Source organism: Equus quagga, chromosome 2, assembly GCF_021613505.1.
Source record: "Equus quagga isolate Etosha38 chromosome 2, UCLA_HA_Equagga_1.0, whole genome shotgun sequence".
NCBI lineage: Eukaryota > Metazoa > Chordata > Mammalia > Perissodactyla > Equidae > Equus > Equus quagga.
Window position 1 is genome coordinate 56,955,908 of NC_060268.1, and position 27,879 is coordinate 56,983,786.

At 46.9% G+C, this 27,879-nt stretch overlaps 1 protein-coding gene across 13 annotated transcripts; it reads left to right on the forward strand.

Moving 5' to 3' along the window:
• TPM1 (tropomyosin 1) lies at nt 1-27,133 on the forward strand. 13 transcript variants are annotated; one of them, XM_046654197.1, is made up of 10 exons: nt 24-234; nt 1,328-1,453; nt 13,081-13,214; nt 15,287-15,404; nt 16,670-16,740; nt 17,510-17,585; nt 18,046-18,108; nt 18,412-18,481; nt 19,940-20,018; nt 21,458-21,657. In XM_046654197.1, the coding sequence occupies exons 1-10, from the start codon at nt 121-123 to the stop codon at nt 21,459-21,461; spliced, it is 855 nt and encodes a 284-aa protein (XP_046510153.1). In that variant the 5' UTR covers nt 24-120; the 3' UTR covers nt 21,462-21,657. The 13 variants fall into 13 exon arrangements, with proteins under 13 accessions (XP_046510160.1, XP_046510156.1, XP_046510158.1 ...); XM_046654204.1 differs by lacking the exons at nt 1,328-1,453; nt 17,510-17,585; nt 19,940-20,018; nt 21,458-21,657 and adding exons at nt 997-1,122; nt 16,994-17,069; nt 26,273-27,133 and having other exon boundaries at nt 1-234; XM_046654200.1 differs by lacking the exons at nt 1,328-1,453; nt 19,940-20,018; nt 21,458-21,657 and adding exons at nt 997-1,122; nt 26,273-27,133 and having other exon boundaries at nt 12-234.
• The last annotated feature ends 746 nt before the right edge of the window (nt 27,134-27,879 follow it).

Below are 27,879 nucleotides of genomic sequence, written 5' to 3' on the forward strand. Positions count from 1 at the left end.
GGGAAAGTACATATCTGGGAGCAGCAGGCGGCTCTGCGCTCGCACTCCGGCTCGGCAGCCCCACCGCGCTCCCGTCTCGCCGCTCCCGCCGCAGCCCCAGGGCCCCTCACCGCCGCCACCATGGACGCCATCAAGAAGAAGATGCAAATGCTGAAGCTCGACAAGGAGAACGCCTTGGATCGAGCGGAGCAGGCAGAGGCCGATAAGAAGGCGGCGGAGGACAGGAGCAAACAGGTCTGCGCCTCCCCGGCCCTGCGTCCGCCGTGCGCCCGCGCGCTCCGCCCGCCCGGATGCCCCCGAGCCCTGGGACCCGGGCCTGGCACCCTTTCCCGGCCCCTCACCCGGAGGACTCGGGGAGCCACCCTCACTCCTGGGCGGCGAGGGACGTGCGTCTGAGAAGGGGGAGGGGAAGAGCCAGACGCAGGCTTATTCTAACTTTTCAGTCTCGTCTGAGGACTCTTATTTCCCTTCTCTGTTCCCAGAGCTCGCGAAGTCAATTCAAGTCCTAGAGACACTTGATTGTCAGGATTGGGAATCAGTTTTGGATCGAGGGTGGGGTAGGGTGGAGGAGTGAAGGAATCAAGTCCGGGAAGTGTTAGTAGTTCTTCTGGACTTTTGCCTGGGGAGAATAAAAGCTTCACCTGGGATAGAGACTGGAGGCGGGGGAAGTCATGGAGTTTTCCCTAAGAACAAAGATGGGACAGAATAGAGAGTAAGGCCAGGGAGACACCGGCGTTTTACTGCACGTCCAAGTTGTGCACTTGAGCCCGCTGGGACCTCGGCAGGAGTCTCCTCTGGGGGGAGGTGGAGGGGCGGGGGGAACCACGCTGCGATTCCAGCTCGGGGCGAGAGGAGGTTACCTAGGGACCCTTGAGCCCCAACTCGGCGGCGCCCCAAGCCCGAGGAGCCCAGCCAACCCGGCGCCCTTGTGTTGTGTGTGTGTGTCTAACACCCGGTCCGTGCCGGCCGCCCGCGCCCGCCCGCCGCTGCCCCCAGCTCGAGGAGGACATCGCGGCGATGGAGAAGCTAATGCGGGCGTCGGAGGACGAGCGGGACCGGGTGCTGGAGGAGCTGCACAAGGCGGAGGACAGCCTCCTGGCCGCCGACGAGGCCGCCGCCAAGGTACCCGGGGCGCGCGGCGCGGCGCGGCGCACGAATGGCTAACTCTGTCTCTCTCTCTCTCTCTCCCTCTCCCTCCCTGTCTTTCCCTCTCTCCCTCTGTTCCTGTCCTTCTGGTTCTGTGCACCCACACCCCTCCCCTGCGGGATCACGCTGCCTGCTGCACCCCCCCTCCCCACCTTCCCCGTCCCCCACGGCCAACTCCCAGCTGGAAGATGAGCTAGTGTCGCTGCAAAAGAAACTCAAGGGCACCGAAGATGAACTGGACAAATACTCCGAGGCTCTCAAAGATGCCCAGGAGAAGCTGGAGCTGGCGGAGAAAAAGGCCACCGACGTAAGTGCACGCACACAATGCCTCCCTCACCTCCTGCCCGCGTGGCCACTGTGGGGTCACCACAGGGGTCAGAGAGCAGTGGAGGAGGGTCACCTCCCCCTGCTGGACACCTGCACACAGCTCCGCCATGGCTCAGAGCACTGGATGCTGCCTCCGACTGCTACTGCACACATTCATTTATATTTCATCCATTCCTCTCTCTCTTTTTCTCCTTCCTTCTCCCCACCCCTGGGGGTGGAGTGGGGTGGGTGAGAAGCTGGGAACATAGAGCAGCTGAAATTGGACTTTGGAGGTGAACCTTGCCTCCCTGGTGGCAGAAAACTTCTGAGGTGTCATCACCAAGGTTTGTGCAAACAGAATGCCTGGTTTTCTTCGCTCTTTCCTTTTGCCATCTCTGGTGGGTGGGAAGGCCTGGTTTCCAGTTGTGGGTCTAGTCAGGGTACAGAGGGCCTGGCCTCTAAGTGGAAGGAACGGCATGGTGCTACGTTTGCTTAGAAGACTGAGCTTGATGGTTGGGTGCAGAGACACTTGAGGCCTCCTTTCTCACTAGGGAAGTTTTAATCCAGCCCTTAAGACCTGCCTGGGAAGATGATACTTGCTGGGTCTGCAGTCTGAGGGCACCAGATCCAGAAGTAAGCTGGGAGTTATATATAGCTCAGTGCTTTATATGGTATAGTGAGCTTGCTGCCCACCCCCTTCCTGCCCGCCCCACCCCCACCTGTCAGCCTTCTGACAGCCACCACATAGTTTCAGGGGTGATGCACACACTGTGAGAGCTCTCCCCGCACTTTGTCCGATGCCCTTTGGAATCTTTTTAGCTGAAGAGCTGGCCTCTTCTGCTGAATAAGTCAAGCTAAGCATGAGATTTCCAAAGGACTGACTTCCTCTCACACTGTCGGATTCCATTCTAGAAGCTAATTAAGCCTAGAGGCCCAATTAGGAAAGAATTCCTTGGGAAGTCAGTAACAATTCCAAGAATGTATGAGCACCCAGGAAAGCTACGCCCGGAAGTTGAACTACCAAGTTCAAGGGCAGAATTTTTTGTATGAGAGTAAAATGCAAATTGCTAGACGGTCTTGGGTCTTGAAATCAGTAAAGGCTTTTTGTGGCCGGAAAGGTTTGAAGTGTCATTTCCAAGTGCGCTTTGTAAATGAGAAATCCAGACACAGGACATTTAGAATCTGACAAAAAGAAATTTTCAGTGACAATCAAGATTCCTGGAAAAGGGGGTTCAGGGAAGCACTGCTTTAGCTAAAACATTTAAGTTACAAACGACCTGGCTTTAGAAAAAGAGCCAAAAAACACATATAATTCTGTGCCTGCTTTGTATAATGCAGATCAGATGTCTGCTCCGTATATGGCTAAATGGAGGATGTCTGTCTCCCCCAAATTCTCCAGCAGGACGTTTATTTAGTTTTTTCAAAAGAGCCGCTGATAGATCAAGGAGAGATATTCCTTATAAGGAAAAGAATGCAGAGAATTTGAAAATAGCCCAGTAAGACTGAAGACAAGCGAAGGAGAAAAAAAGCTACTACAATGCTTAAGAAAAAAAGATCATAATTATTGTATTTATGGAGTGCTATCATGTCTTTATTGAAAAGTCTTGTTTAGGGAGCATTGGAATGAGGTAGGGCAGAAGTGGAAAAGAGGATATTTAAAGCCAGCTGGGGGCAGGGCCAGGAGGGGAGGGAGATTTTTGAGACTGTTTTGGTTCTTTTTTTCCCACTGGAAAACTGTCCCTAATATGGTACGCTTTTTTTTTTTTTTTTTTGTAGTGTATTGATCATCTTTCCCTTTAAGACATTTTAGGTTGTTTGAAACCTGTAGGGATGTTGAAGTTTGTGAAGAAATGCTATATTTGGAGTAATTCCTAACTAGTAAAAAGAGTCAAGATTTGAGGAGGAATAGACAGATGTCACTAGGGAAAGGGGAGGTGGGAGGGAGGTCAGCTTCCTGAGGTAGAATCATATTACATTTGAGATTAAGACATTTCACTGGTGTTACTCACCAGTGTAAAACAATTTCACATTTTTCTATTAATCTATCAGCATACTTTACAAGTTTTATTCCAGAAGTGGGCTCTTCCTAGCTTTAAAGTTATAATTCAGGTAGCACCTGGGTTTTTTAAAAAAATTTTTGTTGTCGTTCCACCTAAGTGAGGCTGAAGGGGATCAAGGTTCCATTTTCTCTCTGGCCCCCAACATCATTCCCAATAACTGTGATGTACCTGATATTTACAGTATGTAAGTCTTTATTCCCTGTAGGTCTTGGCTTCCTAAATCAGTGATTCTCAACCTTATCTAAACAGAATCACCGAGGGAAGTTTTAAAACTCCCAATCCAGGCTGCAGCCCAGGCCAGTTAAGTCAGAATCTCTGGGAGTGGAACCCAGGCGTTAGCATTTGTTAAATACCCAGGTGATTCCAATGTGCAGCCAAGGCAGAGAACAGCTGTCCTAAACTCTTGTATAATGACATCAGCATGAAAATGAACTCACCTGAAACTGACTTTCCCAGGTGTTTGAAAAGCAGGACATTAAGTCACTAGTTGGCTGTTTAGAACACTTCTAAGTGTCCAGCAGTTTCCCTGGCTCCTCTCGGAGGCTCCCAGATGCCCCCAGACGCCCCCTTCCCCCACCCTCGAAGTTGGAGGCCCCTGGTGTGTAGTCCTCCTCTGGGGAGGAGTTGTAACCTCCGCCCTGACCCACCAACTGTGTGGCCAGAAAGCGAGGGGCTCCACCTACAGGACGGCCGGTGCGCGGGTTTGTGAGCGTCCGCAGAGGCTGTGAGAAAGTCCATAGAAAACGGATCAGGAAAGCAAAGGAGGGGCGCTGTTAGGCTTTGGGGTAGGGGGTTGTCAAGCTCGATCTTTTTCTGCATTGTTCCCACCCTTAAACACATCAGGAGCTGACCGGGAGGGCCTCCTGTGAGAAAGGCGAGGAAAGAAAGCCGGGAGACAGAAGGCATTGAAAAACGCAGACCAGGGGCAGAATTGGCAGGGGATGCCTCCCAGAGATTGTGTCCACTGTGGTTTTCACCCAGCTGCAGCCAGAGGCTTTTATAGGGCTCTGTAGCCTTCCTTGGTGTGCCTTTTAAGGCATCCCAATCCAGCCCAGAATTGGTCAGATTCCAGAAGATCTCAGAGGTTGATCTAAAACCAGAGAAGGTTGTAACTAGAAGGAACCCTTGAGATGACTGTTTTTATGGAAAGTAAAGTGAGCCCCAAAGAGACTGGCAGGCCCGAGATCACACAGCTGGTTATGGGCCCCAGCCTGACTCTTAAGACCGTGCCTGCGTATTTATTAACTAAAGCTGTTATTTGAGTTCTTAACTATGTACAAGGTATTGTGCTAAGCGTTTTATATTATTTCAAAATCCTCACAGCAGCTCTATGAGGAAAGTACTACTATTAACCCCACTTTTACAGATGAAGACCAGAGGAGTCAAGTCATTTGCCCAGTCACACAGCCAGGAGAGAACTAGGAGCCAGTTTCTAACCTAGGAAGACAGCATTTAGGAGACTTAACCGCCGTGCAATATGTTAGTGGTTTTCACTTCGTGAATTTTGAGGGGCAGGAGGGTCCTTATGTTTAGGATCTTGTGTTCGCGGGTTCTTTATAACGAGGAACAGTCCCTTCGGGGACACATTCAGGCCCCAAACCCCTCGCTCAGCTTCCCTCCCTCCTGGGCATGGGACTCCGGGACTCCGGAGCGGCGCGCTCCGCCGCCAGGAGGCGACACCATCGCCCTTCGCAGCCAGGTCCCTTACCCCGGGTCACCTCGGAGCCGGGGAGGGGCGCAAGGAGTCGAAGTAAAATTCCTGGCGCGCTGGCCGCCCTCCCGGAAGGGCCCAGCCGGCCAGGTGCCCCGCCGCGCGACCCCCACGCCCAGCAGCCCTGCTGCCGCGAGCATGCGCAGTGCCTCCCGCGATTTGCGAATTCCGCGGGTCCGCGGCGCGCGCCCCGCCCCGCCGCCTGTGCCCGCCCCCGGCGCTCGCGCACCCGCCTGCGGTTCGTCTGCGCCGCCCGGGAAGCCGCCACTTCCGGGCTCGTTTTGGGCCGCAGGGGGCGCCCCGATCGCACGGCGCGTCCGGGGCGGGGCGCGGGCGGTCGGGAGTGCGGCAGTAGCGGCGGCGGCCGGAGCGCTGCAGCCAGCCTCGCCCACCGCAGCCTGCCCGTCTGCCCGCCGGCGCCCCGCGCGATGGCGGGGAGCAGCTCGCTGGAGGCGGTGCGGAGGAAGATCCGGAGCCTGCAGGAGCAGGCGGACGCCGCGGAGGAGCGCGCGGGCAGCCTGCAGCGCGAGCTGGACTACGAGAGGAAGCTAAGGGAGACCGTAAGGGACCCACCCATCACCCACCCCCACCACCACAGCCACCGAGGCGCCTTCTGCCCAGTGCGCCCCGCAGAGCCCTCGGGAGCGGGCCTTCCCCTGCCCCCAGCCACCCCCTCCGGGGCGCACCTGGCGCACCTGGGCCAGCTGGCGTCGGGTTCTGGGGAGGGGCCCTGCCGGTTCTCCTTAGCCCTTTCTTTCCATGTCGCTGGTCTGGAGTAAAAGCTCTGAAGGGAGGCAGGAGTGGTGTTGAGAAGGTTCTGGAAGCAGCGCTTTCCCAGAAGGGGCTGTATTTCTGGGGTGTTTGCGTTCGGTCTTGGTCCCCTGGGATGTGCACTTTGCGCTGCTGGAATTATTTACTCTGAGGGTGGGGAGGGAAGTCCCTCCTTTTGGAAATCCGTTTCTTTAGGGAGGGGCGCTGACAGGTCAAGTCTGAGGCATTGCCAGATTTGGGAGCCCGGTGGTGCTAAACTCCCCCATCCACGTTCACCCTTGGTGTCCTGGAAGCCTGAGACATTGACAATGCCAGGTTCTGAATTATATAGTAATAACTTGCCTTCCCTTTCTTAACATCCTTTCTCCCAGGTTCTCTTATACAGATAGTATTCCTTTGTTACCGAGTCTTGAAAAAAGTTGGCTAAATATCAGGGATTATTGGGTGTATTCTCTTGCCGGCTTCCCCCTCCCCCATGTTGAGTGTAATACCTGGCTTCCTTCCTTTCTCCTAAGGCAAATGTATCCAGCAAACAGAAGCAGGATTTCAGAGATAGTTTAAGCATTTGCTATTTGTTGATTTTGTGTGTGTGTGTGTGTGTGTGTGTGTGTGTGTTTTAAATCACAATACTCAAAACACCTTGGGGATTTTATGACAAGCGATAATATGATGTCCAGCTGTGCTTAATATTGGCCTATTCTAAGTTGAGTAAATCCTATTGGTTAAGTTTGTAATGGCAGTATGGCTGGCTGCAGAAACAAGACCTGTTTTACATAAAATACATAGAAGCAAACAGGTCCTCTTAAAAGGAAGGCCTAACTGGAGGAAGTTTCAGATGAAATACAGAAAGGAATTAGGAAACCTATAGGCAAAAGATAATTTTCTTTAGAGGACAAGTCAGCAAAGATGCCATGGATGACTCTCAGTTTGACTGGGCGGTAAGTTGATTCCAACTGCCTCTCTGACTGGCTAGCGGCTGTCCTTGAACCATTAAAGCTAATGGAACATGATGGATAAGAACGAGAACTCTGGACCCAGACTGCCAAGATTTGAATCTTGACTTCCGATACTTATTATCTCTGAGACGTGGGGCAAATTACTTAACTTCTCAGTCCCTCTTTTCCCTAACTAAAATGTGGCTGATCACAGTACCTGCCTGTTGTGAGGGTGAAAGAAGTTAGAAGGTGTAAGGAAGTTCCAGGGGTGCTTGGCACAGCAGAGTAAGTGCTCTGTGAGTGTCAGCTGGTGTTAAAACTGCACGGCGCCTGGTGTGAGCTCCTTCACCTTCTATTCACCACCTATTGGAGGGTCTGGAAAATGGCCTGCACATCACTACATCTTGAAACACTCCATTTAAATAGTTTTAATCGTTCATTTTTCTTTCTGGAACTTGGATGGAGAGAGGATGTGGGCAGACTGGAAGGACTCTTGGGGTTGGAGTGCTATTAGTGGGGGAAGTCAGCAGAACTGCCCTCACCCGCTGAGAAGGGGACTCTGTGTTCCTGTACGGGAGAGCCTTGGATCCACTCCTGTCCTGGGGGTCGATCTGTCTGGGTGATCGGACACCAAAGCTTGGCAGACAGCAACTTAAAGACTGGGTCGGACCATTGAAGAGAGAATTTCACATTGAGAGTTCCTAACTTTTGAAACTGAAGCTTGCTGGTACCTAAGTTAAGGTGGTTTCGTGACGGGTAGTTGTCAGACTTAGCTGTGAGTTAAGCCAGCAGGCAGAGTTTCTCTTAGCAGCAAAGATAAAGGCTTAGTGACAAAATCGTGAGCCACTGCAAAAAATATTTGACTGGAGAGTTGGCCGTAAATTCGGATTCTCAGAAGTTTGGACAGGCTGTAGTTAATTGGCTGTATTACACCAGCACTTAACCTTGGAAAAAGCGGCCATTCCTTCCTTCCTACTGGTTTGTTTTTCCAAGGTGTGTGGGCCCTTCAAAATGTTGGAATGAGGCTACTTTGCTTGATGTAATGGTTGACTCTAGGTCTTGTGACCACTAGGGTTTTGTTTGTTTTTTGTAATTATCGAAGGAAAAAGTAGCAAGAAGGAGCCAGTCAATCCTCCTTCCTCCTTTCTGGGTAGTTCCCAGCAAACAAGGAGTCTTAAAGCTGCTGCCTGTCATTTCTTAATTGGTAACTTTATTAAATCATGGATGATAACCAGTTTACCAAAATTCCCAGCCCTCTCCCTCTTTAGAGTCGGTAAATAGTTCTGAGACGAGGGAACTGAGAGTGCATTTTGTCCTCTGGCTGGCACTCTGAGGGTGGCAGTAACTAGAATATATACTCTCCATTTCCGCTTTCGGATGTAGGCAAGGCAGGGGCATGACAATGCCTTGTTCATATCCGTTCTCCTTCATTATAGAAATATGCCTCATAAATTATAGGCCTTGGCGCAGATAGAGGAGGTCGTGTTTATCTGTTATGCATGGGAGTGCCCCTTAATGTCATCAGTGGGTTTTTTTCCCTTTCCTTACCATATAAGGGCAGAAGTTTAACTTGGCTCTAGTTACTTGGTCTTACACAGCAAGTTGGGTGAAACCTTCTCTGTAAACTACAAGTTTGCATGAAATGAAAAGGGCTGACCTTTGATCATCCCGTGCTCCACTCCGGTTTGGGCAGGACTTTAAAAACATATTCCAGAGGATTAATTTTTAGGGTATATTCTTATTCTCCTAAGAAGATTATTTCTTAATAATCTTAACTGGAATACTTTTTTAAGTGAAAGTCATTGCTATTTTTTATATTTTTTTCGTTATCTTAGCTAAAACATCTGGATTTCATGAAAATGTGGGCCTTGTAAAAGTTTTCTTTCAGATCTGATTTGGAGTACTGTTTTGCTGTATTGGGCAGACATGTCCTCGACTTCCGTGTATTACCTGTTGGGGATGGGGGGAGGGGTTTGCCTGCCCTTGTTTTCTGTACAGGTGCCCTGGGGGCGGAGGGAAGGGGCAGGCACCTGCTCCTTGAAGGCCCCTCACAAGTGCGGAGCATCACAGATCTGCAGGAAGACAGTTGTTAGCCTTTACTAATGTAGCAGTCTCTTTTCTGAGCAGCTCGTTACATGTTGGGACACAATAGCACTTTTGAAATAAAAGAAACTAGCATCCCAAATTAAAAGACTTCGCCCGCAGTGTCAACACACCGGCCATTGTTAGAAGCAGCTAACCCAGTGCACTGAGGGTGATTTCCATGCCTGGAAGTAATTTGTGTCTGAGGTCTTGGCCCTTCCCGAACGCCTGGTTATGTATATCTGCTTTTTAAATAACAGATGGTCTTGCGGCTGTGGGCTTGCCCTGGCGGAGGCGACAACAGGTTAAATCTTAAGTAGACTGCCCAGGGCCTGAGATGAAAGGAACCTTAGAAAATGTGTAAATAAGCCTCAGAACTTAGAGACTGTGCACCGGAAATAAAGACTAGTGAAGGTGAGAGATGTGGGCCTTTTGAACAGGCAGGATAATCAGGACAAAAAAGGTGGACATGAGAGAAAAACGTGCCCTTAATTAATTTACGGAATTAAATATATCTTGAATTCTAGGGAACCAAACACAATTGTGATTAGACCAGTCTGATAGGGCCGGAGGAGCCAGGGAGAGTCCAGGGTTTTCCCAGGAACCTTACGTAGAGCCAGACGCTGTTCTCCCTTCTGGACAACCTGAGAGCACCCTTGCCGCCTCTTCTCTGACACCTTGGGGGCAGCAGGCATTGGCTCCTGGGCTTGAGAGCAAATTCTCTGTGTCCTTGTGTGAGCTGTTAGCTGTTAGTGTTACTTGATGAGGTTTTCGATTTTATTCCATCCCTTATTCCAAAAAGGATGCGAAGCCTTGTTTAATGGATGATGCTCCATACGGTGACTTGTAGTCCTGGCGAGGCTCTGTCCCCGAGGCCTTTCTTTCTCTTGGAGATTGGGGTGGGGGCAGCAGTAGAGTGTCTGCCACTCTGACATGGGAAGAAAGACTCCGGGGTGAGAACCACCCATCCCAGGGCTTCCATGAGCTTCCAGGAGGCCATGAGAGCATGTGACAGAGCCAGCACACGAGGAGCTGGGGGGCTTGGATTTTAGTCCTGTCTCCCGCTGGCGGCTGTATGAGCTGAGCATGCTTCAGCATTCTGGATCAAAGATCTCTCCCTCTTCCTATTTTCTCTTTAACAAAGAGCTGGAAGAGTGGTTCCCACAGGATTTGCCAGCTTCTTTGGGTGGTGGGGTGGGGAGGGGGGAGGGGTAGAACACTTGTTGTTTATTTATAGTGCGGGTTCCTGCCCCTCCCTTCTGACCTCCTGCATCAGAATCTCTAGGGATGGGGCCTGGAAGTTTGTATTTCTAATATGCGTCTCCTAGTGGATTCTGACACCCAGCCAGTGGTAGGAAGTACTGAGACGGTGCCTAGGGACCCTTCCAGCTGAACAACGGAGACCCCATTTTGCAGACCACTCGCAGGTGTGCTCTCTGCACGTGTACCATTTGTGGCTCCTAGAACAGACCTCCCTTCCCAGTCAGTGTTTGGGTGCCCTCCGTGAGGTCCTGTTGGCTGGTGTTCCTTTGGGGCACAACCCCTAATGCCGAGAGGTCTAAGGTTCTACAAAATGCACCTAGGGAGAGAGTTAGTGACATTTATAAAACAGTGTGCGAAGCTAAAAGAAAGGACGGTTAGAGTGGGGGGCAATAAGAGGGAAGACACAGATTGATCGGGGGACCTCTCAGGGAGGGAGATCTGTGTGCAGAGGCAGGAACGACATGGGGTGCTGTCTCCTTACTCTCGGAAGCACTGACTGTGTGGGAAGCTGGAGACCTAGCATGGCCTTGCCACCAGGAAGTTTCTTTCCTTAGAGCGTAAACGGTCTCCTTTCTGTGAGTACAAAGTTCTCAAGGCTGGGGTGCAGATCGAAAGCAGAGCAGGGAACTTAGAATGTGGTGGCTATAAAAAACGCTTCGAAAGTCCTGTTGACTTTCTCTGGCCACGGCACCTGTGACAAGGATATTTGCCTTCATATTAAAAACAACAAGAAAGAAAGGGGAGAAAAAGAGATATACTTTGGATTACATGACCTAGACACTCTGCTGAGGATTTTTTTTGGTTTTGCTCTTCATTTTTGTTTTTAACTTTCAGAATTACTTGCTTGCTTCCTCCTGTTCATAAAAGGAATAGAATTTTATTGGAAGTGGAAAATACATAAAAGCGAAGATGACCTGACCCAAAAGTATACCCTTAAAGTATATATCTCCTTCCAATTTTTTTAAAAATAGGGCTAAAGACTTTAAAAAGACAGTCCTCTGTAATTAAGAAATTTGTTGGGGCCAGCCCCATGGCCGAGTGGTTGGGTTCACGCGCTCCACTTCAGCGGCCCAGGGTTTCACCACTTCAGATCCTGGGCACGGACATGGCACCGCTCATCAGGCCATGCTGAGGTGGCGTCCCACATGCCACAACTAGAAGGACCCACAACTAAAAAATACACAACTATGTACCGGGGGACTTTGGGGAGAAAAAGAAATTTGTTGTCCCTGTTACCCTCACCCCTCCTCCAGAACTACAGGTCACCTGCCAGTCAGACTTGGTGGGGCTCATTACTAGCTGTGCATCAGTAATGATTTACTTTGTGGGCCAGTAAAGGTATAAACTGTCCTCAATTCAATTCTCATTTCCCCCTGCCTCTATCAACCGATTATTACTACATAGTTAATCTTTGACGAGATAAAAGCCTACTTGAATGGTTTTTTATAAGGAGTCCTTCTCTATGGTTGGAGATGCCCTAATCTCCTCTCTTTCCCAGACAAAACTTGGCATTTGAAATCCTACAAATGTGGTTGAGCAAAGAGCTGAATGTTCTTGTATTCCTTTGATTCAAGGCCATAATCGCAGCCTCTCTTTTAACTGTGTGTGCATTTCAAACTGTGTATATCATGGGTCCATGGGCTAAGAAAGTTGCTTTTGTTTAAATTAGGTTGGTTTTACTCGTTTTATTCAGCAGACGTTTACTGAGCCCATACTCTGCAGAGAACTGTGATTCTGTGCACCTGAGAAGCGACAGTTGAGCAAAGAAGGAATGTAGATAGAGAACTAGCATAGTCCCCGACATGTTTAGAAAACTCTCCAGTGTCCTGAAAACCCTGTCACCCCATGGTAGGCATATGTTCAAAGTGGATGAGGATGAGGAAATGATATCTGACTCGTAAGTTCCATCTTTCATTTCCATGCATAATATTTAAACAGCTGCCAATGCAAGTGTATATAACAGACCATCACAGTCTGGCCAGCGCGCTGAGGCTCATCGTAATAGATGCTTACAGTAGGTAATCACTGAATCCCCAAGAAGTGTCTTATTTCAGAGATAGATACCAAATAAAAACAGCATCTGCACTGCTTCTCTTCTAAGGAGTTTGCAACTTTCCTTATAGCGACCTTGACTTGTAAGAAATTCCAGTAGGCTTGTGTTAAAAACTCTTGGGAAATTTGTCTTGGCCCTCTTCCAGTGTGAGCACTTATTCTGAAGGGGGTCCTGAAACGGGCAGTGGGGAAGGTGGTTCCTGGATTTTGTTGTGTGTCTTTATGGTGTATATTTTAGAACTGCTGAATTTTAAAATATTTTAGTTCCTTTATAAGGCCTCTTTGAGAAATTGGCCAGGAGAAAGAGGAACTGAGACTCCTGAGTCTGATTTCTGGCTGTGCTGCTCTTGCCTTATGTGGCTGAGCCTGGGTAAGTCTTGTCGTCTCTGTCGTACATCAGGCCCCCACTGAGGTAGTTGTCTAATGAAGGTCTCTTGTAACAGTCAGGTAAAGCTGGTGTGTTGAAATCTATGAAAGAAAGGAACCAAGTGAGAGAGCGTTTGCTAAGGGTCCGTCTGTTCCATGAGGTTTGTGGGTGTGGATTTGCATTTACGCTAGTGTGAACATTCACAGTAGAAATCAGTGTGTGAACTGAGAACTCCACAGTTGACTGGGGCTGGTTACGCATTTAAAGGTAGCTCACCACAAGGTCTGGGTTCCTGACTGAAATCAGAGTTCCAGTCTCAGCCACTTCCCGAAGGCGAGACCCTCTCCTCTCTCCACCTCTGACATGCCTTTCGCTCTCTCTGCCTAGGCTGAAGCCGATGTGGCCTCTCTGAACAGACGCATCCAGCTGGTTGAGGAAGAGCTGGATCGTGCCCAGGAGCGTCTGGCCACAGCCCTGCAGAAGCTGGAGGAAGCCGAGAAGGCAGCAGATGAGAGCGAGAGGTGAGGACGCCCCATCCAGCCCAGCTCTTAGCACAGGTCTTTCCTCCTGGGGGAGCGGGAGGGCTTCTCCAATATTTGGAGCTTAAGAGTTTTCCCGTCCCTTGGTGGGATCATTTCCTCACTTGGTCCCGGGTGTAACTTTATTGGTTTTGTTCATTTGACATTAGTCGGACACCTGTGTGCAAAGCACTGTTTTCAGCCCCCAGATTACAAATAAGAAAGAGACCCTATTTCTGCCCTCGGAGAGCTCACCATCCAGCAACGGGGATGGACGTATAAACGAGAAATTCTAGGGGTAACATTGGTTCTTTTGTTCCTGCTGACCACAGGACTGCATTTTTTCTGAAAGATAACTTGATTTTAAAATGCACCAAAGAAAGGCTCAGGCCTCGGTGGGCTGTTGCTTGTCGAATAGCCCAAATAGGTAGAAGAGAAAGCACAGATAAAACAGAAACATGATCTGCAAAAGTAAATTGTTATGGACTTAGTAATGCTGATAAGACACGTGCGCCCACGTGAAACAGTCAGGTACTCGTGTCTTCTGAGCCCGCTCCCAGTGTAACCTGGCTGTGCCTGGCTTACTGCTCCAAGATTCAGCTTTGTGGTAGTAAAGGAGAACCGTGGCCACATAGACCAGCACAACTTCATATATTCTGGAAGGCATTTTCTCTTATGCTCAGCTGTTCAAGTTAATGTATTCATATTGCATAGAAGCACCCGGTGAGACCCGAAAAGAGTTCTGATGCTTGAGGGATGACAAAGTGGTGTGGTGACTCAGAACACTGGAAGTGTATTGTCTGTACTGTGACCAGGGCAGAAGAATGCAATCAATTATTTTGTCCATTTCTCCACCTTCTAAGTGAGTTTCTGCTCCCTGCCACCGTGGATGAAGAGTGATTTCAGACTTCAGGATTCAAGAAACTTTTTAGTTGAAGCTTTCAGCTCATTATTCACTGCTGCTTATTGTTTCCTTCTCCGGCAGGAGTTTTGGAATTCTTTAAGATGACTCATCATCTCCTACAGTGTACACATACCAGTGGTTTTGTGGCTGACTTCTTCCTGAAATACACTTGTTAGTGAACCGAAAAGGCAATCTGATAATCTTAGACTTTGGAGTAGTAAGGAATTTAGAGATCATTTACTCCAATCCCTTGGTTTTACAGCTGAAAAAACTAGGGCTCAGAGACTGATGTGTCCTGTCCGGAGTCTCACAGCCAGTTTATGCCGAGGCAAGATTAGAACTCAGGTCTCCTAAAGCAGATCGTAGTGCTTCATCCAAAAAGAGTGGTTTATTCACCGTACTGCCTACTTACATTTTGGCAAGTGCATGCCATTTTAAATGACTTGTTTTTCCATAAATCTGTAGTGTATCAGAGGTCATTTTACATTTTCCCATAACACACCATGCTATTGGACCCTAATATGCACATCAGCATAGAAGATGGTGTCAGTCCTGTCTTCAACGCCTCTATTATGAAGGAGTTCCACTAAAGGCAAAACTCATAGTTTGACATCTAAAATATTAGGTTGACCCATATGAAATTGCCATTTTGGAGGTCTGAAGTGGTCAAATGTCAGCAGTTTCATGTGGTTCAATCTAATATTTTCACTTATGGCTCCTGGGGTAAGAACAGCTACTTTCCTTGTAGGACGGGGTGCATGAAGATAAATTTGCTTCTGTTCTAACCTTGGTCCATTTTCAAGCCGAAGCTTCCCATTAGGAGAGGGAAGAAATCCCATTATTTACATAGCGAGTAAAGCATGTTGGCTTTTCCTGATTCCATGCCTCCCAGATTCAAACAGCATCCTGACATGGTACCTTCCATTTGACTTTCAATGCCTGGACAGTTTCACCAGTACATTCATGATAAACAGAAGTGTGTGTCTTTTTCTGCCTTCAGCTCTGCAAAGTCTGAACTTTGCAGAAGTCTTTGTGGTTTGGAAAATAAAAGCAGCTCTGTGCTCTATTTTGGGCTGCCAGTTACACTGTGACCCCACAGATCACGCAGCCTGCCCCGGGTTTGTGGGGGTCAGCTCTAAACCTGGGGTTTCCTGCTTGTCTTCCTTTTCAGAGGCATGAAAGTCATTGAGAGCCGAGCCCAAAAGGATGAAGAGAAAATGGAAATTCAGGAGATCCAACTGAAAGAGGCCAAGCACATTGCTGAAGATGCCGACCGCAAGTATGAAGAGGTCAGATCCTGGGGCCCGAAGCCTCGTGGACTCCCCAGCAGTAGCCCTGGAGGGGGGGCCAGGGAGAGTGTGCAGCCCTGAATTCTCCAGTGAAATGATCTGCTTCCTTGGCAGAAACGCCTGGTTTTGAGAAGCAGAGTTCCTTTGTCTCCAGAAAATGGTTCTTATTTTGATCCTGCTAGCGGATCCCAGGCTTTATCATGAAGCCAGTAGTAGCACTAGGAGAGACCGAAGCTTCCCTGCCCTCCCCCGCAAAGACCGGAGCAAAAGCTTTTTGGCCAGGAGAAGGGAGAGTTGGGCCTCTTGAGTCTTGTGGAAGGAGCCTCTTGCTGTCAGCGTGCAGGCGGTTCTTCCGGGCGTGTCACCGAGCACCGTCCGCTTCAGGCAGCGCAGAGACGCGGACCATGCCCTCACTCAGGAGATCCACAGAGGCTGTTTTCAATCTGTCCTCCTCTCTCCTCGAGGTGGTGGAATCCCATTATCAAGGCGGGTTCAGGGTGAATCAGCTCCTGGTTGTGTCCCCATGAAGACGACCTCTATAACAGATCCAAAATGACCATTAAGGTTTTAGTATTTCCCTTACTTATCACATCCTGGCTATCCTGAAAATGGCGTTGACCCTCTTTTATTTTTTATTATTATTGTCGTCATCTCCAGATTACACTGTGCCCATTAATTTTGAAATGCTTCAGAGGATCTTTTCTTCTCACTGGTTCTTTCTCCCACTAAATACAGACTTGGCTTCATTAGTCATCTCGCCAGCTTATCTCACGTTAGCTTCTCTTGCTATTTCTGTTGGCACTTCACCTTCCTCCACAAAAAGGAGGTTAAGGTACAAAGCTCTAAATTGATGGAGTTCTTAGGATTATTTTCAGTATTTGCTTGGCAGCCCCCACCTTTTCAGCATAAAACGCGTCATGTCTCCTCATACTGCTATTTTTGAGATTGTGAATTTTGTCTCTCTCCCTCCTTCCAAACTTTGGTCTGGCTGCTGTGTAATTATACAGACTTCACCTGGGTCGGACCTAAAATGAGACTGCCCACTCATCGCTAACCATTCTGGGTCGTTGTAAGCAGAGGCCTCTGGTCTTCTCTCCAGTGGCACTCCTCATGGACAGAGGTTTCTCTCCAGTCCATGGGAAAGAAGATCGTCTTGTTTGTGGACAAGAACTCCTAGGGGCAGATGGATCCAATTCCCACCCGAAACCCCCTTACTCAAAGCTTGCAAGCCCCATGGTGTGTGTGTATTGTTTGTCCTGCTACAGGTGGCCCGTAAGCTGGTCATCATTGAGAGTGACTTGGAACGTGCAGAGGAACGGGCTGAGCTCTCAGAAGGGTAAGCAGGCCCGGTGCCAGGAGGCCGTGTGTGGGGTGCTGCAGAGCAGTGACTAAACAGCATGACCTTCTGGCAGCTGCACATGTACCTGTTTCAGCTCCGGGCTCCTTCTGTGTTGACGTGGATGAGTTACGAGTACGGAACTCGGAGCACTTGTGCGGGGTGTCTGTGTGTGAATGTGTGTATCACCGCATGCCTTACCCGCACACTGATTTTGAGAATGGCCTTGTGCATTTCCTGTGTCCACTAACAGCCAAGTTCGACAGCTGGAAGAACAATTAAGAATAATGGATCAGACCTTGAAAGCATTAATGGCTGCAGAGGATAAGGTACTGATGGCTCATGTGTGGTTTTTAGGTTTAACTGCAACCCAGACGTCTTTCAGCTTCCAATGCCTCCTGGTCCGTTTGGTGTAACGCCTGCACCTTCACTACACCCTCTGCTGTCTTATTTCTTGCTTTAAGTGCTTTCTTTGGGTCCTTTATACTCCTTTGTTTTTCCTTCATAAATGCTCTTTGGTGCAGCCAAAGAAGCAGCCAAATTATCACACTTCAAATTTGTTGGCGTTTGTCACCCTGCCTTCTGCTCTTGCAAGGGGGGCAGTGTCCATGGCAAAATTGAGCATTTTAATACATGATGATTTGGCTACTTTAAGGCAGCCCTTTGTTCTCTAGGACTCGGTTTTCATTTTTTCCCATCCCTCTCCTTTTTCTCTCCTCTTTCCTTTGGCTTGTCTCCCACCCTCTCTGCCTCTGATCGAAAACATTAGCAAATGTGCCGAGCTTGAAGAAGAATTGAAAACTGTGACGAACAACTTGAAGTCACTGGAGGCTCAGGCTGAGAAGGTAGGCCAGGAGCATGGTATGGGGGAAAAGTGTCTTCTAAGAACTACTCAAAAGACACACGCTTTTTCTTTTCTGAGGCCCGGCCGATGAAAGCAGTAGTGCATCAGGCATTTTAGTAAATGGAATCGTTTTGAGGTGATTTCCTAATGGTTATTGGCGAACAGATTCTTTTTTTTTTTTTTAATCAAGAATGTATTTTATGTTGAGTATGTGAGTCATCTGTAACAATTTAATTTAAACCAAGTGCCAAATGGATAAGTTATCTTGTTCTTATCTCATGTAAAACAAGAGGCAAGAAAACAGAGAATGTATTGTGCTATGCCATTTGATATCAGGGGCTCCATTACCTCCTAAGAGATCCTCAACATCTGTTGGCTGGGCTGGCGCTTTCTTTGTATTAGAAGACAAGAGTATTGAGTGAGCTGTGGCCTGACATCTGGAATGTTCTTTCTAATTACAGTACTCACAGAAGGAAGACAAATATGAGGAAGAGATCAAGGTCCTTTCTGACAAGCTGAAGGAGGTAATATTATGAGTGTTTTGGACAAAGCCAACTGGATTTTAAATGAGTTTGTTTTTATGGAGCAGGTCAGGGCCTTTTCATTTTAAAGTTATGATGATCCAAGTCAGGAATATGCATAGGTGGTCTTGGAGTTCATGTACTGCGCTAGCTGCCGCCTCTCACGGTGGTGACTGACTGGCAGGTAGTATCAGACCCATTTTATGGGTGCTGAGCTTGGTTTTCATTGTCTGGTTTTCTCTATATTTGTAGCTACTGGAAATATAAACTTCCCAATTTTAATTGAAATAAACTGAATCATTACAGGCTGAGACTCGGGCTGAATTTGCAGAGAGGTCAGTAACTAAATTGGAGAAAAGCATTGATGACTTAGAAGGTAAGACCTTAAGTTTTGTTTTTAATTTAATCCTTATGGTTGAATACTGACCTGGCAAGACAATTTTCCAATCCACGTGCATCCTCCTTAATATACTTCTTTGCTCTTGCACCTTCTTCCTGTCTGTCCTTCGGGGTTTTCATTCTCTGGCTCTAAAACTCTTGGGCCTGAGTCCTCTGCTCACCAGATGATTGTTAGCCAGCAGACAGGGTACATCTCTTTGTAATGCCAGACCCATCCAACTTTACTAGACACCCTTCAGGAGTGTGGCAGGTTTATTTTTCATTGTAGGTGAGGTGGTTGTAAATGGGAAAGACTCTAGTGTATTGTCTGTCTTTAGTCACCCCTCCTAATTGACAGAATGATATGGATTTGTCTTTAGACAGAACTCATCTTCTTCCAAGTAGGAATTCAGTGTAAGGGTGTAGGTGGGGATTTTTTCAGCCATTAATGATCTTGGCAAATGCTCTATACCCTGAAAGGGGGTGGGGATAATAGGGCATTGTATTTTGAGATTATACTTAAGCATTTCTCCCCTAAGATATTTAAGGTTTTGTATTAGTAACACCCACTGTATCTCACAGAAATCCTAAATGTTGAGCTCTGAGGCTTGTGAAGGGTCAGCTGTGGAAAGGAAAGAAAGAAAAAGTACATAGAATATGTACATCAGAGGCAGAAGGGGCTAGAGAGGGACTGGGGGTTGGTGCAGATGATAGCCAAGCTGATGGAGAAGAGAGAATGATGAATGGTTACCAAACAGTCTGCCAGAGGGCAGCAAAGTGGGAAACTTCCATCATGACAAACTGTAAAGTGCAGGCTGGGCACACTACCACCGTCAAAAGTGTGGCTGTCGGCGCCTTTCAAGCCCCCTGGGCGGTGACAGGACAGCGTGAGCAGGAAGACCACAAGAGGAGTTTACACAGCACTGAGAGATCCACGGCTTAGTGGTCTAGTTTGTCAGGAAGTCAGTGGCCCGAAAGTGGAGCCAGAGAAGGATTACAGACTATTGTCATGAATTGTTCTTCCCAAACATTGCCCTTGGATATTTTTTCCACTGTTTATAGTTGCAGGCGGCTGACTACTCCACCGTAATTAAAATATGGCCCTATAAAAGAAAAGTGTTCTCTTACCCACCCAGGAGACAGCCTTCTGTGGTTTTGTTTAGGGCTTAACATGGTTTACTGATAAACCTACCTACCCTATTTGTTATGATTTTCATATTGAGTCTTTCTTGTTTTATTTTCTAATGGGTTTTGTTCTTTTTGTTTTTGTTTCAATTCATTTAAAAACAAAACGCACGCCTCCTGCACTGGCCACCTGCTGCGGCACCAATTCCTTCATGCATTGCCCTTTTCTTGCTGCTGTGTCGGGATGGTGTCCGTGCCACCCTCACTCACCCTCCATCTCTTGATCACTCTCCATGTCCTTGCACCTCTGCCTTCCACTTCCTGGTCATAGACGAGCTGTACGCTCAGAAACTGAAGTACAAAGCCATCAGCGAGGAGCTGGACCACGCTCTCAACGATATGACTTCCATGTAAATGTTCATCCACCCTGCCTGCTCACATTCGCGCCCTCACGCTAATACGATAAACTCACCGCTGCTTCCTTCTGTACCTCCAGAATCTCCATCTTTGCACCTTTCTGTTTACTCTCTGCGTAATCTAGGATCGTCATTGTTTTTTCACATTCTACTAATATAAAGGCCAAGTAGTTTAAGGATCTGTACAAGTCATTTTCCTTTCAGAATCCGTTTATTTCATAATCTCTGAGCTGGATTGTTTCCACCAAGCAGTGACCTGCAATGAGTGACTTGAGCGCTATCTTTTTAGGAAGTTAAACGAGGCTCAAGTGAAATTAGAAAGCTGTGCAGTTGTGCAGGAACTTCCCTGGAAATAACAATTGGTTTCCGGAAATTCAATGAAATACAATGTGATCATTTTCACAAAAGAAATACACATTTAAAGAGCCCTAAAGTGTCAGGTTACTGAGGTTCTGAGGGAAAGGAAATTGATCAAATGCAGCCTGAAGAATGGTGCTGTAAAAGATCATCTCTTCCTCACTTTTAAGAATTCTAGACAGAAATGAACCCTCTGCTGAGTAACCAAGCCTTTAATATTCTGTATTTATATAAAAGGAATTAAAATGCAAAAAACACCACAAACTGTGTCAAACACATGGGAAATAGAACACAGATTGTGCAATATGAGTTTGGGAGTTAATGGCCCAGCTTTTTCTATGGTGAGGCAGTCAGTGTTGGAGTAGATGGTCTTGTTCTCATGAGAACCATGAGCAGACAGAAGTAATTTACATATTACTAACCAAACCTAAACATTAAACTTACTCTGCCTCTTTAAATTCTAACCTGGAATGTTTCACCGAGTATGCTCTTCGTTCTAATAATATAGCAGCGAATTCCTTAGGAGCTGGAAATTTCGTTTCCAGGCCCACCTGTCATTCCTTTACCCATGCAGAAAAATGGTAGCTTGAAGAGTGTGGCATGTGCCTGCTGCCTTACAGGTTATAGAATCTCCACATTGCCCTTAGAGACACGACTGTCACCATGGAAACTAGAGAGCATTCCATGACTCTTCTCGCATTTGTAAATGAAGGGGTGGACCAGATTCACAGTCTCTAAGGTCTTTTCCAGTACTAAAATTTGGTGATTCTATGGGGAAAACGTTTAGCATCAAGTACAATTAAATATTCTGAGAGGTGGGTTTCGCTTAAAATTTGCTTTTAAATTCTGTTCATGAGTCTTTAAATGGACCCTTACCCAGAGGGGGCCTGTGACCCCTCGGGTCCAGACACTGGGGGTAAAGATGGCCGTCCTCCTGCAGGTGCAGCTGGCCGCGGGTTTTGCATGTCTGCTTCTCACCTGTGTTTCAAGTGCTGTTCTCATCTCTGAGTTCGGTTTTCCTTTTTTCCATTTGTGCCACTTTTTTTCTTTTTCTCCCATCTTTTCTCTTCATGCAGATAAGTTTCTTTGCTTCACTTCTCCCAAGACCCTTTCATCAAGCTGGACGTTCCACCTCTCTGAGCTCTGCGGTTTGTCTCTTCTCCAGCTGAGCCTGGCTCTTTCTGTCAGCTTCCTGCCGTAGGGCCAGGCACACACTGTGCTTTCTACTGTACAGAAGCTCTTCATTTCAGTGTAAAATAAACACTGTGGAACTGTTTCTGTTGGCTTTTCTTTTTACTTCTTATTTATTGACATTTTAGTTCCAAAACCGAATAAACTACAAATCTGCTTCATGCATATGAGGGTTAATTTTTGGCTGCTGCTTTTTTTTTTTTTTTTTTTTTGCTTTTTCCCTTTTCATTCTGAACGTTATGCGTTAATATCAAGAGTTCCTAAAGCAGTGGTTCCTTGTGGAACTTTTAAAAAAAATACCCATGCCTGAGTCCTTTTCAGAGTTTTGGTTTCCAAGGGTTAGAGTGAGGCCTGGGCATCTGTATTTTTTAGGGATTGTGACGGTTCTGGTGTACAGTCTGGGTTGAGAACATCTGCACAGAGGATGCTGCTTGTTGGAATTGAAAGATCCACCTTAAGCAGTGTCTTCCTCTGCCAGAGGTTTATTTAGTTTGGGGTGTGGTGAGCCTTCTTTGTTGATATTTAGATGGCCCTGCATGGGAGGACGTGATTAACTAATGAATGGCTCCCCAGCCATCCCCCATTGCTAGGAATTTACATATCGGGAAAGGTGAAAAAGAACTTGGATTCAAACCACGTAAGTTGAGATCCTTGATCATCCGTTTTTTTTTTTTAGCACAAAGAACACTTAAAACTTTTTCAAAGGATATTCATTACTCAGCCACGTTCATTTCAATCATGAAATGACATCTTAGGTTTACTAAATGTGATTACTATGTTCAAGTCAAAATTGATTGTACATACAGAATCTTTGTGTTAATAGCTGGTTTTTTTTCATTTGTGAACATTTTTAAAGTATAGCAAATGAAGGTGATTCTCTCCCCGTCGGCACCCCCTGCCAAATTAGTTGGTGGAAATTAATTCAGAATACAGTTCTGTTTTATTTGGGCTTCACTATTTCACTTCAAAAACAGCAAGTAAGTGATTAAAAACACACACAAACATTGCAAAATTAGAACTTTAAAATGATGTGGACTTTTGTTTCTTAATTCCCAACATTTCTCCTTCCTCAAAAGTCTGGCTGTATTTCTCCTGTGTTTTAAATGTGGGTGATCTTCATCTGTTTGTGTGTAGGTTTTGTTAGCCTAAGAGGGTTGATGTACCACTGTAGTCAAATAAACTTGTCATGTCAATCACTCAACAGAGACGTCAGAGCAGAGAAAAGAATACCCTTGAGAGGTCTGTGACATGAGTATTTTAGCAGTGCTGTAGTAGACTTCCATCAGGACGGTGTCTCTCCCTTGAGAATATAAAGACGTCTGGAATTGCACGTTTTTCTTTTCCTAAGGCTCCTTGGGCCTACTTTTGACCATGATTCATGCTTAGTTCTTCTTTAAATTCAGGGTGATAGACGTGGGCCCTTCTCTGAGTAACCCTGCTTCCTGCCATAGACAAAATGGCCAGAGTGCACGTTCTGCTGAGCAGATGTTTTGTTAAGTCTGAGGGCACATCTGTTTTTTGGAAGCTCTTCCAGAGACTTTCACACTTTCTCTAAGTACAGTCTACAAGGGGAAATAGGAAACTGATGGATTGGGAAGGCAAATCTGGAATAGCCCAAGAAGGTGTGGGCATGCAAGAGGATAAGTAGCAAGTTGAGTTTATCGAGAAATTGTCAGAGCCCAGCCTTCTAGTTCAAAGGGCTAGGCCACAGCTACAGCTGCTGCAAGAGCCTTGGTTGGACCAAATCGAAAGCATTGCCAAGTCTGGGCACTAGAGGCCCCAACACCTGGGAGGTGGGACAGGAGGGGAAAATACTTCCAAATATGTAACGATTTCTGATCCCTGCCCTCAGGCTACCCAGGTGTCTCAGCTCCATGGCACCTGAGGTGGAGCAGGTCCAAAGGAGGATGTGGTAGGGGCAGCTGTCATTTGAGCTCAGTTCACATTGATTCCCTAAGGTTTCTCCGAAGTTCTTCCATTCCAGCTTGGCCAAACATTGGCTCAGCAGACTGAGACATCCTGCCTGCCCATTTGGATACTTCCCCATGTGAGGCTGTGAATATAGTGGCAGGATTTCGGTTTGCAAGACACTGTGGAAAGTAGTGGAAGATGGTCAAGAGATGAATCAGAAATGTTCTTGGCCTCCACGAGCTGGCCATCTTGTGAGAAAACAGATGAGTGAAGCAAGTCTGAACTAATAGGTGATGTGCGTTTAGAGTCAGCGAGGAAGAGAGAATAATTGAAAGCCATCTGCAGGAGGTGACATTTGACCAGGGTTTTGAGTATTCAGAAAATTTGGATGAGCAAAGAGGACAAGGCGGCAGATACTCCAAGCTAGAAAATAGAATATGAACATAACATCTTTCCCATCTCCTACTATTTATCAGAGAAAGTTAAAATAAGAATTGATCAATTTCCCAACAGACATAGGGCTGGAGACTGGACATTTTCATTTTCCCCAGGGCTGGGGTTCTCAACTTTTCAAGATCATTAGAGTTTCTGGGTCCGGGCTGTTACTGTCATTCACAACAGTTTTGTATTCTCCGGCTTTTTGTGGTAGGTGCCAGGTTCTTGTCATTGTCTGGGTGTCCCTTGGACCGTCAGATATAGACTCACTCTTATCAGTACAGACAGACTTCCTTGCAGATTACATACCAATGTGTAAAATTTATATCACACTGGTCTCCATGTAGATGTTTGAGATTTTGTTCATTTTACACACATCCGTCTAGCGCCAAACTCGAATGCCATCCTCTTCAAGAAGTAAGCAGATAAATTTGAAGTCAGTTTTGAATGGAGATAAGTGTTCTTTTGCTGTTTGGTACACACACCCAGTAGCAAAGCTGGACAAGAGTTCAGAATTCGTACCCTGTGTCATGGTGACTGGGGGAGGGGCAGCGAGCTTAGTTCTGCATTTCAAAAAATGTTAATGCAGTATCTGTTGCCCCCTCTTGGTATTACCTGAAAGGAAAGCCAGCCCCTGGAGTGGACATGAAAGGGGGTCCAGGAAGAGGTGAGCAGCAATGGGCAGGTTGAGGTGTCACCGTAAGATCACCACTGAGCCCTAGCAAGGAGCGGGTGACATGCTGGGCTTGCCTCCAGCCCTGCCTCAGTTCCCCAGCTTTTGCCAGAAACTGCTTCCAGCTCACACACAGTGGTTTTTGTAGGTGCAGGAGAAACATCCACTCTTTCTCCCCCTCATATCTTGTTGCTCCCCTCCCCTCCCACCAAGAGAGAGGTCCTGGCTTCCCCTAAGTCTGCCAGGCCTTTACCATCCACCCTCCCTGGGGACGGGACAGATGACCATGGGGTGAGGGTAAACCGCTCAGCCAGTGACCTGTGTCTGAGGTATCTCTGTGTTCTGTCTGTTAACTTCCTCTCACCAAGTCTAGCTAACCTCTCTTCCTTCTGCCTCTTCTCTTCTGCTAACCTGCTTGCTGACCTGTACAGATCAACTCTACCAGCAACTTGAGCAAAACCGCCGCCTAACTAACCAACTAAAGCTGGCCCTGAATGAGGATTAAACTTAAATGGGAAAGAACTGGGGCTGAATTCTAGGAGTGGAGCCCTGGGCAGGAAACCTCAGACTGTCGTACCTCCAACTAATAGGGTTGAAAACAGTGGCTTTCTGCAGAAGTGTACGAAAGCAGAGGGAAGCAGCTGAAAGGCTGGCCTCGCCTGCATTATCTTCTTCTATCTCGAGTATTAAGTTCTCTTTAATCTCAAAACAGCTTTTATGGTAAAAATACATATGTATATGGATAAATATTTATAACTATCAATTCAGCATTCCTCTTTGCGACAGCAGGTCCTCTTGTTTGAACCGAAATATAATGAGAACCAAAAAAAAAATGTTTTCTATTTCCTACAGAGAACTGAGTCCTGCTTTAAGTTAGAAAGCCAAAGCAGGGGGGGTGTGTATAACTATATATATATATTATATATGGGGTATGGTATATAATATATATATTTCTATTACATATTCATATTCCTAAGATCTTAATACCTGGTATAGTGTTTGAAATATGGTTAAATGTACCTATGCTTGGGCAGAATAGCTTTTGAAAACAGGAGCTCATGTCAGAAGGCCCTGGTTGTCTGAAAGGTATGCTTTGATTCCGTCTGATGGTGATGTTGGAGTCTGGTGAGACTGTCATGCTAATGATAAATAGAACACTTTAAGAGTAGTAAGGGGATGTCGTACTAAGTGTGCATGAAATGTTGATCCTTTTTTTTTAATGAGCAACAGAAATAAGTGATTTCAAACGTTGTCGGAAAACCATTTACATCATCTTTGTTTTCTGCGAGATTGTGCCACAGCACTTCTCTCAGACCTTTCACTGCCTGTGACTCAGAAATGTCTGCTGTTATTAACTCCATGCTGCAAGCACCTCCCCGTCCCCACGGCACACGGCCGGCGAACCGTCACCTGACCCCACCTGAGCTTTGTTCTGAGTGGATTGCTGGTGAAGGCCCGCCTGGCCGCTCCGTGAGAACCCGCTGTGCCTGTGGTTCCTCCTGGTCAGAGGCGGCTTCCCCCTCGTAGGTCCTTGTGTGGAAATGAGGAGTGTCCTCCCAGCATGCCTGGTTCTAATCGTCTCCCCCATGTCTGTGATTGATGTTCGCCTGCCTAAAGGCACAAACCACCCTTGTGTCCGAAGCGCAGCTATTCATGACTTAATTTTCTAATCCCACCACAGAGAAAGTGGCTCACGCCAAAGAAGAAAACCTTAGTATGCATCAGATGCTGGATCAGACTTTACTGGAGTTAAACAACATGTGAAAACCTCCTTAGCTGCGAACCACATTCTTTCATGTTGTGTTTGTTGTTTTTTTTGTTTTGTTTTTAAACACCATGCTTACCCTGAAACCCCGTAAATGCATTTTTATTTACTTTTACCACTGTCACAGAAACATCCACAACATACCAGCTAGATCAGGGGGTGGGGAAAACACACACACACAGAGGCAAGCCCCTGTCAGGGCCATAAAGATTCCAATGTGCCATTTCCCGGGTTGACGTTGCCACACTTCGTAGAGAGTTTAGCAGCACTGTATGCTTAGTCAGTCTAGGAATCCTCACTAGATAGAGCAGGAAGATTTCCACTCGAAGTGCCAACGACGTGTTCATCAGGAAGATTCATGTTGGAAACACAATCAGGTGTGGATTGGTGCTACTTTAAACAAAAGGTCCCACTGTGGTCTTTCGTTCCATATTGTACAATTTAGAACTCCGTCCAACACTAATTTATTTTGTCTTGAGTTTTACTATGAGATGAGACTATGGATCCTGTATGCCTGAATTCACTAAAGCCAAGGGTTTGTAAGTCACGCTGCTCTCTTAAGACCATTTCCTTCTAATTGGCACACTTGCAGCTCATTACAGCTCGTAGGACAGCATTCGATGTGGGTTTCCACTCTTCATTTCTTGATGTTAAAGTGAAAGATTTAGGCACTACATATAATTGGTGAAGAAAAACCATGTTCTTAAGAGCTATAACTATATGTAAACATTGTATAATGATGTGGAATAAAATGCACATTGTAGGACATTTTCTAAATCTGGTGGTCCTGTCGTTTATTTTTACTTCGTGAACTTTAGATCGCATGATTGACCCACCTTCCCTGATGGGTGGTTTCTGAAAGCAAAACGATATCCCAGAGTCCAGGGGGAAACGGGGTTCCATGTGTTACCCTCCCAGAACAACTCAAGGCAGCATCCCTTCGGTCAGTTCAAGTTACAACCCAGCAGGAAAGACCCTTTCCAGAAGACTACCTCCAGTTATCGTCTATTGTCTGTATCTGCACTTCCCTGTAGGCCCTTCAGCAGTGGTTTTACTACTTTGACGACTGTGCCTCATGTGTTAGTCTTCAGCAGTGCCAAACATACAGATCAACAAATTATGGGGTAATGCACCAAATCTGCTTTGTCCCCAGCAGTGTGATTCTACTTAAAAGTACTGCTTTAAAGGGTCTTTGTGATTTTCTGCTTTTACATTGAGTTCTAAATTCCAATACATTGGTCATTTTCTCAGAGTAGGAAACAAAGTATCACGGATCACTCTTGAAGACTTGAAGCCAACCAGATAGATGAGTAACAACATTAGTTGGCCAAACTTGTGCTGCAGGGAGAAAAGGCATTCTCAGGAAAAGTGAACACAGCAGAATGGAGATAAACGAGAACGCCTGTGGATGCTCGGGTAGTATTTCCATTGAAAAGTATTGAACATCTCTGTAGCTGTTTTTCCAAGCCCTTTGACCAGGTTTTTCTCCACAGAAAAAAAGGGTATAAGGCAAATCAACGCTC